The 21,171-nt window shown below is 39.2% G+C and overlaps 1 protein-coding gene across 1 annotated transcript; it reads left to right on the top strand.

The window, feature by feature from the left end:
* Positions 1-10,539: 10,539 nt before the first annotated feature.
* Positions 10,540-13,132, top strand: LOC110922828 (flavonoid 3'-monooxygenase CYP75B137). The gene is made up of 3 exons (XM_022167029.2): positions 10,540-10,977; positions 11,289-12,238; positions 12,336-13,132. Exons 2-3 carry the CDS (start codon positions 11,291-11,293, stop codon positions 12,954-12,956), a joined length of 1,569 nt encoding a protein of 522 aa, XP_022022721.1. The 5' UTR covers positions 10,540-10,977; positions 11,289-11,290; the 3' UTR covers positions 12,957-13,132.
* Positions 13,133-21,171: the final 8,039 nt, after the last annotated feature.

The following is a 21,171-nucleotide window of genomic DNA, read 5'->3' as shown; positions in this document are numbered from 1 at the left end:
GTTCTACCCATGATATCTCGATTGCCAACGGCACCAAGAACGTATGGTTTCAAAATAGAATAATCATAAGCATCAACAATTTACAAGCAAATAAGAACACACCATGATAAATAAAACATAAATTCAATTTACCATTCTAGAAATATGAAATCAAGCACAATTGTCTCTACAAACTTTCAACTAAAGATGACCATAAAGAGTGTAGCCATTCATGGCTAGAACCACCATCCTCCACCAAGTCTCAAAAACTTCCATTTAATCATCATAAAAGCATATTTTATGCACTTAAGTACCTGCAAAACCAAACAACTCGTAGTTACTAAGTTCAAGCAAATAACCAAGTAAAGCATGGAATTTTATTCTTTTTAAACCATTTAAAGGTTGTCCTACGGACCACCCGTCAACTACCGTGAATTGAACAAGGTCACGATTAAGAATCGATACCCATTACCAAGGATCAATGATCTGTTCGATCAACTTCAAGGAGCTCGATTTTTCTCTAAAATCGATTTAAGATCAGGATATCATCAATTAAAGGTACATGAAGAGGACATTCCTAAGACTGCATTTAGAACAAGGTATGGCCATTATGAATTTACTGTCATGCCATTTGGTTTAACCAATGCCCCAGCCGCATTTATGGACATGATGAACCGAATATGTAAGCCATATTTGGATAAATTCATAATTGTTTTTATTGATGATATTCTTATTTACTCTAAGAGTAAAGAGGATCATGCAAAGCATTTGCACGCACTTTTAAGTTTATTAAGAAAGGAAAAGCTTTACGCTAAGTTTTCAAAGTGTGAGTTTTGGTTAGAACAAGTACAATTTCTTGGACACTTAGTTAATCATGAAGGAATTCATGTGGATCCAACAAAGATCGAGGCGATTACCAAATAGAAAGCCCCTGAATCACCAACCGAGGTTAGAAGTTTCTTAGGATTGGCTGGTTATTATAGAAGGTTCATTCGAGATTTTTCTAGAATAGCCATTCCCTTAACCAAGTTAACCTGTAAATCCATTAAGTTTGAATGGGGACTAAAACAAGAAGAAGCCTTTAGAATCCTTAAGCAAAGACTAACCCATGCACCCATACTAGTGTTACCAGAAGGAACTAAAGACTTTGTAGTCTATTGTGACGCTTCTAAGTTAGGTTATGGATGTGTATTAATGCAACGTCAAAAGGTTATAGCTTACGCATCTAGATAACTTAAGAATCTTGAAGAGAATTATTAAACCCATGATCTAGAATTAGGAGCCATAATTTTTGCTCTTAAGATTTGGAGACATTACCTTTATGGTAGTAAATTTACCATATTCACTGATCATAAGAGTTTAAGGTATGTTTTTGGGCAAAAAGAGCTGAATATGAGACAAAGACGATGGATGGAGATTCTTAGCGATTATGATTGTGATATCCAGTATCATGCAGGAAAAGCCAATGTAGTGGCCGATGCTTTAAGCCGAAAGTATCACGAAAAGCTAAAAAGGGTACGTTCTCTTAAATTAAATCTACAAGTAGATTTAAACGATCAGATTAGAAAAGGACAATCAGTAATCAAGGATGACATTGAAAAATTAAAAGGAATGATTAAAGAATTAGAACAAGGAATAGATGGAATTTGGAGATTCCATAAAAAGAGAATGTGGATACCTAAATTAGGAAACCTACGTCATCGTATATTAGAAGAAGCCCATAAGTCTAAGTATACGATGCATCCAGGAAGTAATAAAATGTATCAGGATTTAAGGAAAAATTTCTGGTGGATAGGAATTAAAAAGGATATAGCAGCTTATGTTTCTAAATGTTTAACTTGTTCACAAGTCAAAGCTGAACACCAAAAACCCTCAGGATTGCTGCAACAATTAGAGATGCTAGTGTGGAAATGGGAATTGATAACAATGGATTTTGTTACCGAATTACCCAAAACAAGAAAAGGTAATGATACAATTTGCCTGATTGTAGATAGGCTAACTAAGTCAGCTCATTTCCTACCAATGAAAGAAACTTTTAGTATGGAACAATTAACCAAATTGTATGTAAATGAAATAGTTTCATTGCATGGAATTCCTTTATCAATTGTTTCTGATACGGATAGCCGTTTTACCTCTTATTTTTGGGCAAGTTTCCAAAAAGCAATGGGAACCAAGTTGAACCTCAGCACAGCTTATCATCCTCAAACGGATGGACAAAGCGAAAGGACAATTCAGACAATGGAGGACATGGTTAGAGCTTGTGTAATTGATTTCGGAGGTAATTGGGACGATCACTTACCTTTAATAGAATTTTCTTATAATAACAGTTATCACACAAGTATCAATGCTACACCATTCGAAGCACTTTATGGACGAAAGTGTAGAACCCCAGTCTGTTGGGCAGAAATTGGGGAAAAGCAACTATCTGGACCTGAGATAGTGCAGGAAACAACCGATAAGATCATTCAAGTCAAGGAACGACTGAAAGCAGCACGTGATCGACAGAAGAGCTACGCTGATAACAGACGTAAGCCATTGGAATTTCAAGTAGGAGATAAAGTATTGCTAAAAGTCTCTCCTTGGAAAGGAGTGGTAAGATTCATCAAGCGAGGAAAGCTAAGTCCCAGGTATATTAGACCTTTTGAGATTATTAAAAGAATAGGACCTGTAGCTTATCAGCTACAACTGCCAGAGGAAATAGCAAGAATACATGATGTATTTCATGAATCTAATCTCAAGAAATGCTTAGCTGATGAATCACTGATGGTACCTCTTAAGGATATAGAGGTAAATGAACAACTCAAATTTATAGAAAAGCCTCTACATATTGAAGATAGGAAAGTTAAGAATCTCAAGCATAAGAGATTAGTTCTGGTCAAAGTAAAATGGGACTCCAAAAGAGGACCTGAGTATACATGGGAGCTTGAATCAGAAATGCAAAGGAAATATCCACACCTGTTCCAGTAGACCTCGAGGACGAGCTCTAAAACAAGGTGGGGAGGATATAACAACCTGAAACCGACACCCTCGTAATATTTTCTGACACCCTAAAAATAATTAAAAATATCCCAATATGTCTCTAAAAACACCCCATACGCAAAAACGGACCCCGAATACCCTAAATATTATCCAAAATAATTAAAAATCAAGATTTTGGGTTTGTCGCGGGCCGCATAGAACCTTTAAGGATCTTATGCGGGCCGCTAGAGATCAAGAACGTGGCAGAACCCTGTGCTGACACGTGTCACCTGCGTGTTGAACCTATTGGATGACCCGGACAACCTACGCTGTTGACCAGCGTTGACGCAGGCCGTGTAAGCCTTTGCTTACATTTACGCGGGCCGCGTGAAAGTCGAAAATCAGCCCTATAAGTAGAGGGCATCAGATCTTCAGTTTGCTCGTTCATTTTTCTTTCTCAATCTCAAATTTCTGAAGTGTAGGCATTATACTCGGGTCTAATACCCCCCTAAATAACGAGGTTCTTCTCCGATGTAAGTATCATAACCCCTGGAGACGTACTAGATACTCTGCCCGATTAATCTAGGGTTCCGTAACGGCTGTCGTGGTTCTGCCCGACGTAGTCGTTGGAATGCCGTCTCGGGGAGGGTATTGCTAATGTTAAAATGGGTTATTATACTAACACGCGTGCATTTGTGTAATTTATAGATTGTCACCAGGAAACCCTAAAGGATAATCTAAGACAGCAATGTGAGTTTATCCGCTTTTTTGTAAACCTTTTTGTTAACTGTTTTTACAAAACCTCACACGATTAAACAGTTATTGAGTATTTGTAAGAATACAATTATCATGAGTATGTTGGGGTTTTGTATACAAAATTTGTTACCACCTGGTCAAGAAGTAACATTTCCACAAGTTGAGTATGACAGTACCATGGATGTTAATTGTTATAACTTGGAAACAAATGTAATTGCGAGACCGCCCTCAATACTGTACAATGGTTTTTATTTAAACTTGACTAAACTGGGATTCAATCACCAGTATTTCCCAGTGACAAAATGTTTTTAAAACGTGTTTCAGGTAACATAATGTGAAAGCCAAATAGAAACCAACTGTATAACACTGAAGGCTTGGAAAAGTGGCAATAAAGTTACCTAAAAGAAATAAATGTTTTTCTTAAATAAAAATAGGATTTATTCCTATGAAAATGTGTGTACTGAAAACTTGGGTTTTACCCATGTGTTTAATGTGATGGAAATGTGGTATTTTACTCTGGTAAAATATTTCCTAACTACGGTCCTGATGAAAAATTCCGCTGCCAATTTAGACAAAAATAAGATACCACCGAACCTGGTTCACGGCCGCCCGCTCCCGGGATAGGGGTCGAGGGTTGTGACACTAATGGATCATAATTCCATTCATTCCAGACTAAGAGCATCCAGTAAATTGCAACCTTGTTAGTTATTTTGCTTAAACGGTTGTGCTTATAAATATCTTTGGATTGTAAAGATTTAAGCTCGGGTAAATACTCTTAACCTATTTTCCCTATACGCGCTTGGGATACGATGAAATTATTTACCGCTTGGTCGGGTATGGGATCAATGACCAATGTGTCCAAAATGTAAATAGCCCGTTAATCTGTTATGGTTGATAACTTAAACATTGTGGGTTAATGAGACCGTGTCCTGGATATCCACGGATCATTTAATCGCAAGTGGCCATGATCTAAGCACGGGGTGTAGGCATACACCTGACAGATGCTAATGATATGATAAAATATTTTCTTACCCAATATATGGATAAAGTGGTGTGTCGGTTAATCATGTATCGGAGTTTAGTTTCAGGCCCCATATCTATTGACAAGCATGTAATACTGGTAACAAGATATATAGTTTGTCTCAAGTTATTTATGAAAATTAATATACCAAATGATATATAAAATGATTTTAAAATATTTTCAAAACGTGTAGGTTAATTGTATATACCAGTAAAAACTGACGTGTCTTCAAAAGACTAAGCGCAGGTTTGCAAAGTACGGAATAGGCTGGAAGCTGCCCGGTAATTGCTTATTGGAATTTGCAACTCCAAGCAAAAAGCCTAGTAGTCTTTTATGTAATCATTTGCTATTAGACCCGCCTATGGATCTTTTAGTACACTCTCGTCTGTATATGATTTTGAACTTTGGACATTCTACTTTGTAATAATTATTTTATACTCCCAAGACTTCCACTGTGTTAAATTGTGAATATCTATATCACTCGTCACGCATAAAACCCAAGTCCGGGCCCACCGAGAAATCAGGGTGTGATAGGGATCGAGGTTTGAAGTACAGGATTCGAGATTCTCGGGTGTTATCTATCGGGTTTATCATTTCTTTTGTCTTTCTTTGATTCAATTGTATTTTTTGAACTTGTTTCTTAACTTGCTTTTGTTTTCAAGATAATGATTGTTGGCTAAACGTTATATGCTGCCTAGGTCGATGATTACACGTTATGTTTGACTAGTTTTATTTGGTTTATGGAGTAAATTGTGGATTAATTTTAAATTTAAAACACTTTGGTTTTACTGATTAGATGTTTATGTGTATTTAATCTTGTTTGAACTTAACATATGTTCACTTGCGTTTTTGTGGATGTCTTCCGTTAATAAATGTAACTTAGGTCATGGACTGTGTGTTAGCGATTAGTTTATGGTTAATTATGCATGATTTCCGCGAGAACTACGATTAAGTTTCTTAATAGGATTAGGTAATCTACCGGTCTCGATAGTATTGAGGTGAGGTTGTCGGTTTGTCTTTAGTGTTAGATTGCTAGGGTTAGATATTTTGTGAGAAGATCTCCTTAGTTTCCCTTTCACTATTTCCTCATCAATTATAATCAGGAATCCATAATTACCTGTGACTTTTTCGCTATGAGGTAGATTGTCTAGAGTGTACTTCATTATTACAGTAGGAAAACCCGTGTGGGAATCCTCTAAACCGGTAGTTTAACAATGTTTAGTTTTCCATTGGTTTCTTCTCAAGAAGGGTCGAGGGTACTTTCATTTATCCTTCAAGTTTAGTATTTTAAGATCCCGGTTTCCACAATAGTTTCATAACCGATAGAAAGTGTCAAGCATGTATAGGAGTCTGACCTAGGTAGTGTGTTTCCCATTATCTGTTCACATCTTTAGTTCTAGTTCGTTCATGTCTTTCTCTAGTTATTAATTTAGTTGATTTTAGTAGTTTGTTAGAAAACACCTCCTCAAAACAACTAAACAATTAAGTCGAGTTAGTCGTAAATGAGTTATTTGAGTCTAGTAATCGTAATCAATAGAGTCTAGTGTGTTCTTTAGAGTGTCTAGTTTAGGGTTATTTTTAGTTAGTTTTAATTGACCACTCTGAGCACAATAAGTTTTTGGCGCCGTTGCCGTGGACTCTTTGGCAATTGCGTTTATTAGCTTTCATTAGAATCATTTGCTATATTTGTGCTAGTGTCTTTTAGTTTTTCTTTTGAGCCAGTCAGTTGAGTCTTCATATGTTTCTTGTGTCTGTTTTGCAGTGAATGCCCCATCTACGCTCGCAAAGGACCGTTGCCACTGCTTATTCTCCCTAAGCTTTTGGATTTAAAATTCGAGGTGAGTACTTCTTCTTCTTCTTCACACTCACCTTTTTCGGACTCTACTCCATCATGTACCCCACCCACACCACCTAATACACCACATCTGTGTCCTTAAATGGCCGAACGGAGGACCATCCACCAACAGTCCACTCAGGGATTAACTGGAGTTAATTCTCCCATCACAGTTCCACTAATCACCAATGACAACTCCTAGCAGATTCCCACATACATCATGATCACCATTGCTAACTCTTGCCAGTTTCATGGTCGTGATGATGAGGATGCACCCGCCCACATAGCCCACCTGAATCGCATCTGCAGCACCTTCAAGGTGCCACGGATGACTCCTTATTCCTTTGGTGTTCTCATTTATTTTAGCTGGACGAGCCGCCCTTTGGCTCGACTCACAGCCTGCTGGTACTATTACCACATGGGCGGCACTTCGTGAAGGAATCCTGAACAAATAATTACCGCCTGCGAAAGGTTCTACACTTCGGGACCAACTCCATTCGTTCCGGAAGGGGCCTGATGAACCATACTACCAAACTTGGGAATGTTTTCAAAACCTGTTCGCCCGATGCTCTCAGCATGGCCTAGCTAATTAGGCTCTTATTGAGAATTTTTACAATGGTCTCACCAACGAGACTAAAGCTCGGTTCGACACCGCTGCAGGGGGCCACCTTATGGGAAAGAAGTGTGTGGATGAATGAAACGACCTTTTTGAAAGCTTCGCTCATTCTGAATATGAGTAGCGGTCAGCAAACAAGAATTTCATTCTTGCTACTAGTGCACCCGCATATACGCAAGGAGTTCACCAAGTTAACTTGGATACTAGTGTAGCTGCTGCTCTTGAAAACCTTACAAGAGAGATCAAAGAGATAAAAGCTAATGTAGACAAGTGTGAGATGTGTAGGGGAGGGCATGATACTCTAGAGTGTCTGTTGATGAAACAAGAGTAAGTAGAATATGTAGGAGGTTAGAACCAAAACCAGTTTAGTGATTCTTATAACTCCGAATGGAGAAATCAAAATAACACCAACTGGCGATCTTCCGGTAATCCTCCTGGTTTCCAACAGAATCAAAATCATAACCAGGGGCAGGGTCGTTTTAGCGTTCAAAATTCGGGTAGTAATCCACCTGGTGGGGATGGTGAGAGTAAGTTGGATAAGATAGAGAAGTTGTTAACCCAACTAGTAGTCAAAGACCAGGAAACTCAACAAACCTTAGCCGAACACGACATTCTCCTGAAAAACAACACCCAAACGAATTAGATCTCTAATGAACTGTAGGAGATATAGTTAAGCATTTGGATGAGAGACCTCCAGTGCAGTTTCCGGGAAACACCCAAACGAACCCGAATACACATGTGAAAGCAATTACCACTAGGTCGGGTAGATAGCTAGAGAATGTTAAATCATTGGTTCATGAAGAGGAAGAGGAACTGGTTGATGAAGAGTTAGAACTAGAAGCTCCTCCAGTAGTGAAGGTAGTTAAGAAACCGGTAGAGATAGTGAGACCTAGTCGGAGATTGACCGTTCTTGTGTCCCATACCCCTCTCTTAAAGCAGCAATACTATGCTAAGGAGTAAGGGCATTTTCTTGACATGTTCAAACAACTGAAAATTAATCTTCGATTTACGAAGCTCTCTATCATATGCTCAAGTATGTGAAATTCTTAAAAGACCTCCTGAAAGGGTAGAACAAAGTGGGGGAGCTCTCGAATGTTCCATTAACAGCAGACGGTTCTGCGGTGGTGATGAACAAGCTACCGGAGAAACTGACAAACCCGGGTATTTTCACGATGCCGTGTTTGTTTGGTAGTGATGTTCAAAACCACGTGTTGACGGACCTAGGTGCTAGCATAAATTTTATGCCCTGTTTACTTTATGAACAATTAGGCCTTGGTGAGCTAACCCCAACACGCAGCATGACACTCTCGCTAGCGGATAAATCTGTTAAATATCCACGGGGCATTGTGGAAAACTTGCTTGTCGAAGTTGAAAAATTTGTGTTTCCCGTAGATTTTGTGATCCTTGACATGGAGGCCGACGAAAAATGTGCCTCTCATCTTAGGACGTCCTTTCCTATGCACAGCCAAAGCTTTAATCGACATCTTTAAAGGTAAAATCACACTTCGGGTTGGGGAAGAGGCCGTAGTTTTCAATGTTACTAAATCTAAGAAGTCGAGCATTCAGGTCGAGTCGGTAGTCTTTGTTAGTGCGTGTAAGGTTGAGAAAAAAAGGTGAGAGGATTGAGTTTGAGAGTGAGGAGTGTGAGTTAAATTTAGAGGAAGAGTTTGGAGAAGAGTTAATTGGTTTGCCAGAGTATGAGGAAAGAGTGATATTATTGTAATTACATCCATGTCACAAACAAAAGGGCTTCAAAATGGGAGGTGGCATTACAGATTCATTATGTAGTTACGCAACAATTATGGGAGGTGACATTGTAGATTCATTATGTAATTACGCTACAATTATATTATGAAATTAGTCTAATGTGATTATTCATAAAAAGAAAAAAGAAAAAAAAAGATAGGGTTCGCCTAGAAACATAACAATGTTTTGATGTGTAGTGGAGTAATTTTTTTGTATGACTAAAGTAATTATTTTTTAGTGTAATTATGTTCAACCATTGAGGCAGCCTAGTTATGCAAAATAATTACTCTAGTGATAAGAAGAATTATGCTAGTTATATAACTATGCTAGTTATATGCAATAAAGTGATTATCAAATATAACTAGAATAATCATCATTGCAATCAAGTGATTATCATATATAACTAGAATAACAGTGAATTAAATGTTTTATCCTTTATCTATACACCCTGTTATAGGCGGTGTCTTTTGTCACAAAAGTTGACAACTTCTATACATAATATTTTAAAATCTTGTAGGGTGTGCCCTTTTAGCCTAACTCAGTTAAATTTTTTTTGTTAAATCAGAGTATTTTTTGTAATTTTAATAAGCAGATGAGGGTATTTTTGTCATTTTATCCGTTTAATTAATAAAATAAAAACATATATAAAGTCAAAACCCTCTCTCTCTCTAGTCTCTCTCTGTCTCTCTCTTCTTACTCTCTCTATCTCTCTTTCTCAGCCATCATCCACCATAGACCAGTACCAACACCTCCAGCGACCCATCCCTCTCTCTCTCTTTGCCACCACCACCATTAGCCTCCACTACCACCACCTACGCCTTCCGCCACCGCCACCATCAGCCTCCACTACCACCACCACCATCACCACCGCACCTAAATCACAATCACGATCATCAAAGTTCTCCCACTACACCTCCAATCATCAAAGTTCAAACAACCCCGATCATCAAAGTTCATCACCCACAACCACCTCGTCGTCTTAGATCACCATAACAACCATAGCCCCAACCCTACCCTAAAATACCATAGCCATAACCCCCACCAATGTCGTAGATCTGATTAATCGTAGATCATCAAGATATATTATCGGCTAGAGTTGTTTAGATCTGATTTCACCCACAGAACCACTTGCACAACGTCCGTTCAGATATGAAATTTTGGCCTACTTGTACAATCGTTCATCACAGTTGACTTTTGTGGTGATGGATTTCTAGAGAGAAGTAGCTAGAGAGAGATAGAGTTAGAGAGGGTAGTTGTGGTGGCTGGTGATGGCGGTCACGGTAGCAGGAGGGTGGTTGGTGGTGGAAGGTGGTGGTGTGGACTATAGAGAGAAGTAACTAGAGAAAGATGTAGAGAGACAGAGAGGTAAGAGAAATGGGTTATCTATTTATATATGCATATGTTATATTAATTTTTATTTTTTTATTAGCTAAAAGACTATAATACCCTTGGGTAACTATATTTAACAGAAATACTTTACTGACCAAAGGACATACCGTGCAAGATTTTGAAACATTAAGTACATAAGTCGCAACTTTTGCACCAAATGACAACGCCTGAAAAAGGTGTATAGATAAAGAACAAAACTTATAATTTACTCTTATTCTAGTTAGATAAGATAATCACACTATTGCATATAACGTTATATATGGTAATTACTCTAGTTATGAAATAGCTCTGTAACTCCAATTGATTAATCCGTTCAATTCACAAGCCGATTCACAAAGCTTAAGCTGATCAATCAAATATGATTCCCAAGCTTCAATAGATAAATTTGTATTATTCACAGCGCTACAAATGAAGTCTGAATTAATTTCAGTTATTCCAACGCCAATTTTCTAGAGTTTCTTTGCTTCTCATATGTCAGTTTTATTTTTATTTGATCCTAACAATATATATAACTAGGGTCACACATTATGTGATTCACTCAAACGCAAACTCCAAGATAAGGTTGCAACTTACTTGAAACTTGTGGAAGGCAGGTTGCGCGCAAGAAAATTATAAAGTGGCTAGAAAGTATTGAAGATAAGGTTGCAACAAGCAGGAGACTGAATTCAAGAACTCTTGGTAAGCAATCACCTCCAAAGTCATCTATTTTTTTATTCAACCAAAATATTTTGATGATCTCTAGCTTGAAATTTGTATTTTCTGAAGCTAGCATCTTCTTGTTAACAAAAACAAAAAAAAGATTCTCTATGTATTTGGTGAAGTTATACATCTTCTTGTTACAATATTAAATTTGTATTTTGTATTTTGTGGATTTAGCATCTCCTAGTTTGAGATTCTTTGTCCGGCATTAAATTAGTTATTTAACTATAACCACCAAACATTGGTTTCTCTCCATCAAATTTCAATCTAACTTTTTATACTTGCCGCAGTTATGGCAAAACTATTCTTTGATGCCGTATCTAACGGCTTGTCAAGGTTAAACACACACCTCAATACAGACGGAGATGCTGCAACCACCATTCTCATAATCACCTTTGTGCTTTCTATAATCTGGCTTGTGTGGATGTTAACATCAAAGGGTTCCCACCCTCCACTGCCACCAGGCCCACGATCAATACCGCTAGTAGGAAATCTCCTATCTCTCGATCCTGAGCTCCACTCCTACTTTGCTGCAGTGGCCAAATCATATGGCCCTATATCGAGGCTCTGGCTCGGTAAAAAATTGGGTATTCTGATCACTTCTCCAGATTTGGCCCGTGAGGTGTTAAAACTAAACGATACAATCTTTGCCAACCGAGATGTTCCGGTTGCTGGGATAGAGGCAACATACGGTGGAAACGACATCGTCTGGACCCCTTATGGCGATCAGTGGCGGATGTTGAGAAAGATTTGCGTTCGTGAAATGCTTAGCAACCAAGTTTTGGATTCGGTTTACTCTCTCCGCAGAAAAGAGATCAGGAACACCGTGAACTACCTGTACAACCACGCTGGCTCATCGGTGAACGTTGGGGAGCAGATGTTTTTGACGGTGTTGAATGTGATTACCGGCATGATGTGGGGTGGCACCGTGAAGTCAGAAGATAGGGAAAGACTAGGAGCAGAGTTTCGGCAACTGATTAGTGAGTTGACTGGGTACCTGGGGATGCCGAATTTATCGGATTTTTATCCGGGTTTGGCACGGTTTGATCTGCAAGGAGTTAAGAAGAATATGAAAGTGTTGGCGAAGAGATTTGATGGGATTTTTGAGACGATGATCGAGCAAAGGGGGAAAATGGGTGGTGATGAAAACAAGGACTTTTTGCAGTTTTTGTTGAAGCTTAAGGACAGTGGAGATTCCAACCCACCCTTCACCATCACTCATCTCAAATCCTTGCTTATGGTAATTGCATATTAAATATTGATGTTACAATATCAAAGTTAGATGGTAAAATATTGAAATTTATTAATTGGGTAGTTACGTTTTTTTTAATTTTCAGGATATGGTGGTTGGAGGGACGGATACAACTTCTAATACAGTCGAGTTTGCCTTGGCTGAGATGATGAACCAACCCGAAATGCTAAAAAAGGCGCAACATGAATTAGACACGGTGGTCGGGAAAGACAGCATAGTCGAAGAATCCCACATCAACAAACTACCCTACCTATATGCTATCATGAAGGAAACTCTTCGATTGCATCCGACACTTCCCCTCTTGGTCCCTCATTGTCCAAGTGAGTCATGTGTGATTGGCGGCTACACGGTCCCCAAAGGTGCTCGGGTGTTTGTGAATGTTTGGTCTATACATAGAGACCCCGCTATTTGGGAAAATCCATTGGAATTTCGACCTGAAAGGTTCCTGGATGGGAAGTGGGATTATACTGGAAATGACTTTACTTATTTCCCATTTGGATCTGGGCGAAGGATATGCGCGGGGACCGCGATGGGAGAACGGATGTTTATGTTTTTGCTTGGATCCATAATTCATTCGTTTGATTGGCAATTGGGTCAGGGAAAAGAACATGATCTATCTGAAAAGTTTGGGATCGTGTTGAAGAAGAAAGTTGCTCTCCTGGCAATCCCCACACCAAGATTTTCAAACCCTTCACTATATTGTTGATGTATTTTGTTCAATTGGCGCCTAAATCACTGTAGCTTGTAGAAATCTATCTATCTGCATTAATACGGTCAATGTAATAAAACATAGACAACCACAAATATTGTTGGATTGTCACGCTCACATATAGTGTTAAGGAATTGGAAGTTTGAAGGGGTATGGTCTCAGATCTTGCACCAGGCTTAGACACAAGTGATCATCACCTGGTTTACTTTCCCACTCAACAAAGAACATGCCTCAGTGGGCGCGCGCGGACCCAGTTTTTTTCCCACTCGGGTAAAGATGAGATTCTCATCTTGTGTTCGTCAGGTGTATGCCTACACCTCGCGCTTATGTCATGGCCATTTTCATTTAAATGCGTTGGGACGTCTAGACACAGTAGTATTAACCCCCAATTGTAAATGTTATCAAGCATTACAGTTTAAAGAGGATTATTGTATTTCTATGACAATATTAGCCCTTTTGCAATACCCAACCAAGTGGCGAATGCCAAATCCCAAGTCTTTATAAATAAAATAGGCTAAAAGTATTTACCTGTACTAGTTTTTATAAAACAAAGTTATTATTCCATATAGCATAGCCGTATTCAAATTGTATCAGTCTAGGTGTAATTTATTGGAGGCTTTACAATCCGAAATGAAGATCAATATTATATGTTAGAATGTTAACGAGTCATTTGTAAGTCTTTGACTGCTTAACTTTAGAATACGCTTAGTTTCGCTAGATTAAGCATCGACTGGATAGAATGTGGTTTATACCCGTCCGAGTGCAAGGCCTCGTGTAATATGGGTTTATTAACCAAACATTCTGATTTGAAATGATTTAGAAATGTTTAACTCGATTCCACTAGTTTATATATTTTACTTCATTTAAACTAGTCATACGCGTATATATGGGATCAGGTGGTTGAATAGGTCTATGACGAGTCCGATAAGTCAAAACACATTTTAAAATGTTACATGATTAGTCTTGAGGTCAGAATATATACCGTATAGATTTAAAACCATTATTATGCCAAAAGGGCATTCTTTGACCTTTTATGATATATTTATTTGACTCATCAATTAACCCGTCAAACATTATGACCAGAAGGTATAACTGATATGTGTAAAATGCAACATATAAATTACAACAAATGAGGCATAAAACAAACCCTTTTTTTAGTACTAATGTTCGAAAAAATGTGCTTTTTTCTTCCTTTTGTATTTTCAGGACCAAACGAGCTTAAATGAACAAAAGGAACAAATATGCAGCAAAATCTAACATAAATACGAAGAAAAGGAATAAACGTGGCATACCCGACCCCTCGACAGCATCTCCCCAAACAAAAACAAGAAACAGAAGGCTGACCAAGGCCCGTGCCCAGCGAGCACGGGGGCGTGGTCAGGTGTCTGCAGAAATGGACAAAGCTATGGAAGCTTCTATTCTCGACATGGGGGCGTGCCCAGCTCAACACGGGGCGTGGTCAACGCTAAGATTTGCAGAATCTTGCAAATCTTGATAGTAAATATACGCTTCTGCATACGGTGACGTGCCCAGCGAACACGGGGCCGTGTGGAGCCTAATGCAGACAAGAACAATTAATGAAGGAAGAGAAAGTGGATGGCCACGGGGCCGTGGCCGGGCTTCTGTTCATGCTATAAATGTGATAACCCTCACAATTACAGGTATCCGTACAACTGTGATTAAACTGCTTTCTATTTTCTATTACATACATACATATGCATCACATTTCATAATGTTACTTCATTTATTTCATAAAAACATTAGTGACAAACTTGACGCACAAAGCACAGTTAGCATACTAAACGGATAACCCAGAAACATGCTGACAATGCCAGCACCTAGACAGACAATGTTTTTGAGGCCAGTATGAGCCAGAGATAGAATACTACACTAGTAGGGAGTGTAGGGAAGTGAGGACCATAAAACTGCGTCACCAGGTGATAGTTATAGTGCCAGGAAGTGCCTAAAACACACTTTAAATGCAGAATTCTGCACTTAATAAACAAAATTCAACATTTAACTATGCTAGTAAGGTGCAAAAACTTGGCAAAATAGTCCTAGATACTTTCCACAGTGTTGGGAATTAAACGTGTCACTAAAAGTAATATAAAAGACACTTTATGGATTAATTTAGCACCTTAACGGACAACACCCAACCGAACAACCGGACTTTACCCGGAACACAAAAATATTGCCAAACACATTGTTTTTATTTTTCTGAGATAGCTAGGGTCCCCGAACACCCTAACACACTATATAATTAATAGCACACATAAGACACTAACTAAAACACTTGGTTTCTAACTAAACTTGTAACCATCCATTGAAACCCAACCCCATACCCCCCCCCCCTTGGGCGACGGTCACAATGGGTAACCCACCCATTGATTTTCTTGATTATTTTATTTGATTGTGTTGGTGGATAATAGAACATATTATACATGGGTTAATATGAATTAGGGGACTATAAGTAAACACACTAGTCCATCATTCTCATTCATCACTTATCTTCATCATCCCACTCAACTCTCTCCTCTCTCCCTCTTGATCGGCCGAGAACAACCACCACCATACCACCACCCTCACTTCTTTTTCCAAGCAATCTAAAGGCATCCAAGGGTGTTGGAGATCATACAAACAAGCTTGGTGTGTTCGGAAGCTCAAGGACCTCTTTCATCTTCTTTTAACCACCACTTTTACACTCTTGAACTCCCCTAGCCTTGTGCTAGTGGTAAGTGTCTTAGATCTTCATCCTCTTCATATTTTTGATGGTTAATAGTTAAAAGAATGATGAAAAGATAAGAACTCTAAGGAAACATAAACAAGTCTTGGAACATAAACTAACTAGTGATGAAGTAGTGTTATAATGATGATGAAATCATGTTATTCTTGTGTTGTTGTGCTTGTTGCTTGTTGTTTGTTAGTAAAAATGATATGGATCATCATATGGACTTGCTAGATGATGCTTAAAAACATGAACTAGCAAGATGTGAAAGTTAGAAATGTTGTGGATGATGGAATCATCCACACATAAACTATGAACTTGAATAAATGGGTGTTTTCTTGAAAAATAAAGAACAAAGTAGGTTATAATCTTGTTGATCTAAAGATCCATGACTGGTTTTTCGAAAGAACCAAGTGAAAAGTGTGAGTTATGTTAAAACTTGGATCTTACATAAACTAATCACATTTTTGGTGAGTAAACAAGTGTAGAAACACTTGTGAAATAAGAAAATTTCACAAAGAAATATTTTTAGAAAATATGACTAGAAGTTGTAAATATTCAAACTCTTTAAAAATAAAGTTTTTAAAGAACTAATCACATTTTGGAAGGTAACAAGACTTACTAAGTGTGCTAGTAAGTTACTACATGTTTTTATAAATTTTCAAGTTCATGAGTTTATAGTTTAGGCTTGTTTTGACAAAGTTTGATAAATAGAGGTTGTATGTTGATGATTGATAATTGATTGAATGATTTTACAAAAGAAAATGATATGCTAGTAAGCATGGACACCTCCATTTACAAAGGAAACTCTGGCGAAATTTTTCTAAAATTTCAACACTTAGAAAATATTTTTCTAACAAGTGTTACAAATATATTTCTAACTTGGTTCTCAAAATAAACTTCGCTATGATTTTTATTACAAAAATACTAAGTGCCGGAGGTTGATTTTCGTAAATAAAATTTGATAAATATATATGTAGAATATACATTTTATACTAAAACGCTTGTGTGATTGTTTGTTTATTTTGTGAACTAGTTGTATTTTTAAGATGGAATAATATAACTCATATATACCATAAAACATCGACTCCAAAATAATACTAAAACTCTTACGAAATAAATATTTAGGTTACGCAATTAATATTGCAATACGAAACGCTAAAAACGTCGCTCATGTAATATCTCGGAAAAATACTCTTATGCGTATATTTTTGGAAAAATATTATTTTGGAGAAATCTATGAGGTAAAATATAATATTTTTTGGGAATATATATATTTTGAATTAAGATGTTTTAAGACAAGTAATTTAAATATATTTTTCTAAGTGGGACTTAAAATATATTTTTCGGAATTACAAACTGTACATGTATAAATACCCCCATCCTTGGGAAGGAAATACACATATAAAATACCTAAGAAGTGTGGATACGAAATAGTTGCCTAACTATTTTTCCTAAATACAAAAGTTAAGTTAAAATAATTAATATTGTTTTAGCAAGTATAATATCAAAGTAACGCAACTCAAAACACTAAACCCTAAGCCAACGCACGGCCCGTTCGTCTAATAGACATTAGTACGTGTAGGTCGTCACGCAGCAGATCGAGTTTGAGGTTGATGTTACAGGATACGCACTTCTGTGAGTTCATGTCCTCCCTTTTGTTTTTACGGTTTATACTTCGGGAGTGAAATACATGTGACAATTATTACAAACTGTTACTTACATCGTATGCTTAGCGTATGGAGGGTTTTTACTACTAGATCATGTGAGGGGTGGGTACAACACTTAAAGCCATCAATCCTCGTTGTTAGGACTGAGGGACACAAGAGTGATAGATCTATTTGGGTGTAGCGAGCCCACACCCGTGAGGCCAGGGCGACCCATAGAGCCGAGGCCCGGTAACTGTGCCTTACAGCCGAAGCCCGGTAACAAATTTGCTAGGTTTGAGTCTTCCTGCACCTTTTCACACATACCAATGGCTTTGCAACCCATTGGTGATCTCTTTTTCCTTATTGCTACATACCAGGGACTTTTATTCATACACGAAAGGTTTATACATACTTACTTTTACATGAACTCGCTCAACTTTTGTTGATTTTTCAAACTACATGTATTTCAGGAAATTAATGGATCTGGCGATGTGTGCAATTGTGTTAAGCTGCGTAGGGAATAATGATGTCATCCGGGTTTAGGAGGTGTGACCCTTGCCTAGACAGGTTACACGTCTTTAAACCATGTTTTTATTTAAGTATTTTGTTGTGTCGTATGAACACGTTTTAATTATGTCATGGTTGTATTTTGTTTTATGTGTCGACTTTTAAAACAATGATGTTGTGGTAACTTTTAAAACTTAATGAATGGATGACTATCATATGTTTTCTTTTCATATAGCATTGTTATGATTGTGCTATGGTATTAAGAAGTCACACCAAATAAACCCACGCTTCCGCAAAACCCAGGGTGTTACAGCTTGGTATCAGAGCTTCGATCATAACGAACTAGGATTCTTTCTCGTGTCCAGACTATGATCACTAGGGCTCACAAGAAAACAATTTTACATTGCATACACTAAACGTCCAAATCCAGGATACAAAATATATATATTTTTTTACAAATAAAAGGCACGAATACACTTTTTTCAAAATTCATGGTTCAGTCTTAGAGACTGAGGGAGTTCAGCCTTAGAGGCTGGGGAGGTTCAGCCTTAGAGGCTGGGGAGGTTCAGTCTTAGAGGCTGAGGGAGGTTCAGTCTTAGAGACTGAAGGGTTCAATCTTCGAGATTGGGGAGGTTTTGTCTTAGAGACTGGGAGGTTGGTCTTAGAGACCAAGGAGTTAGTCTGAGAGGCTAGAGAGTTCAGTCTGAGAGGTTGGGAGGGTAGTCTAGGGAGACTAGGAGAATTACTTGTTTGCTTTATTGTGACTTACATGTTTATTTGATTTCATGTTGATATATGTGCATATATGTGATTGTGTTACAGACACCATGGTTTCTTCTTCCGACACAGGAGTATCGGACACAGTGGACCCTATGGCAGTTGTGTCAGACGATGAGATACCATCAGAGGGAGACGTGTATACATCAGACACCACGAGTACAGATGATGATGATTTTCAGCCGTTCGCTCTGCCAGACATCGGAGTTGAGATTCAGCCTGCTGATGGCATTCCTGCTGGGGATCTCCCTCTTGCGGTGATCCTTGCTCCCGTTCTGCTTGCTGCTTTCCCCATGGTGGATGTGCCACTTGATGTCGTATCTGATGACGACATTGATCTGTTCGAGGAGGGTCTGCCTGAGGACGACTATGAGGGCGGGGCCCCGATTGATGCTGATGTTGTCCTTCCTATTGCTAAGGCCCCTGTAGAGGAGGTTCCTCTTGGTTCACCTGTCCCAGACTCGTTGGAGTCTGTGGCATCCGCGTCCCTGCACGACCAGGGTGTGCAGCATCACTCTCCTGACGCTGAACCCGACATGGCGAGGTCAGCTACACCGGGTCCGTCACACGAGTTTGAGTTTGACCATGAGATCGATGACGATTTTGATCCAGTTTTTCCTCCTGACTTCGATCCTGATCATGAGATCGAGTTTATTCGTATGGACCAGCCTTTAGAGGCGCCAGTGGCTCCCATTGATCTGTTGTTTGACATTCCTGCCGATTTTAATATGGACCTTGTTGACCCTGAGCCTGTCATGGCCCAGAGCCCGTTGTTGCTCCTGATCCTGCACCCGAGCCTGACCCTGTTCTTGATGATGCACCAGCTCTTGTACCACCCATTGTTGACCTTCCCGTTGTTGCTCCACCAGTGGTGAATGATCCTGTTGTTGATGTACCTTTACCTGATCCCGTGCCCACATTGATTGATCGTGCACCTTTCGCCGCTCACATAGATCCTCATTATGCTGACACCCGCAACAGCTGGATCGAGGATGATGACGACTACCCACCGTTTGTGCTACCTGTCACTCCTCCCGTAGCACCTGTTTCTGCACCCACTGATATTCCATTGTTCCATCCACACACCACTGATGTCCATCGCACTGATCTTCCCATCACATTCCTCCAGGACATACTGCCACCTCGTCCTGGAGAGGGTTCATCGAGGCAGCCGCCTGTTTCTGTTCCACCTGTACTGTCATCATCTTTTCCGTTTCTGTCACAGTTTCCTCATGTTGTACCACCTGCTGCACCATCTTTCATACCATTGAGCGAGCCATTTTTGTGGACTACGCCCCATGTTATGCCATTATCTGACCCGTACCACCCATTTCATGTGGGGTACACTACGGAGGATATACTTGCGTCGCTGCAGGTATAGCAGGACGCCCTGAGCTGTCGTATTCAGGATTTGGAGAGAGCTCCACGTCCACCTTGTCACTGTCAGACCCCCTTTGCAGCACCGCACACTCCCCGTCCGCTTTCCCCTGATTCAGATGTTCGTTTCTTGACATCTGAGCAGCAGATTGCATATTTGCTGCGCATCTGTCGTGCACTTGAGGAGGACTGGTTGCACATGCGTCGCTTGCTTTTCTCTCGTTTTCCTCCTCCTCCTCCGCCATCAGCATAGACATTTTTGGTTTGATGGAGGTCGATCATTTTGGTGAGAAAGTCGCGATTGAGCCAGCTTACGAAGACTTTTGAGAGATCACACTTTTTGTATATGATAGGTGTAGTTTGACTTGTATTTTGAGGGTGATGTGACCCTATGATATCATTAGATGTATGATGTACTATTAAACATGTAAAACAATATTGTGGTCATGATTAATGAAACTCAATGGCAACGTTCTCACTACATGCTTTGTTGAGTTATTTACTTTATGTTATAACATGTGATGTTATGTGATTGATGAATGTTATTACGTACGCATATTATTTACTTACTATGACCTGACCTACATAATCATCTTTTAGAAGATGCCTCCACGACGCGACCCGCGCATGCCTACTACCGAGGTGGAACTCCAAGGGATAATCGCCGTGGCTATAGCTTAGTATGCTGCCTCCCATGCAGAGACAAGTGGAAATATCTCGAAAAACAACGACAATAACAATCCACCCAATGGTAATGTTAAGTCGTTTGAGATATATTACGATACATTTGGATATTTCTAGCACGTCTGCTAATACCATTTGTAAATTCTAACGTATGTGCAGGGTGCACCTACAAGCAATTCCTCGACTGTAAGCCCGTGAATTTTGACGGCACTGGAGGTGCTGTTGCGTTTGTTAGGTGGGCTGAAAAGACAGACTCTGTCCTAAGGATGAGCAAGTGTGCTCCTGAGCAACAAGTGACCTACATCTCAGGGCTGTTTCTGGATGGTGCCCTATCGTGGTGGAATCTGCAAGTGCAAACTTTAGGAGAAGCGGCAACTTATGCGTTAACCTGGAATGAGCTGAAGGAGCTCATGAGAAGGAAGTACTGCTCGCGTGCTGAAATACAGAAGCTAGAGACTGAGTTCTGGCACCTAAGAATGGAAGGTCCTAAGAT

This window comes from Helianthus annuus, chromosome 17 (assembly GCF_002127325.2).
Source record: "Helianthus annuus cultivar XRQ/B chromosome 17, HanXRQr2.0-SUNRISE, whole genome shotgun sequence".
Classification (NCBI taxonomy): Eukaryota; Viridiplantae; Streptophyta; class Magnoliopsida; order Asterales; family Asteraceae; genus Helianthus; species Helianthus annuus.
Note: the sequence above shows the minus strand (reverse complement) of the source record. Positions and strands in the feature narration are given on the sequence as shown.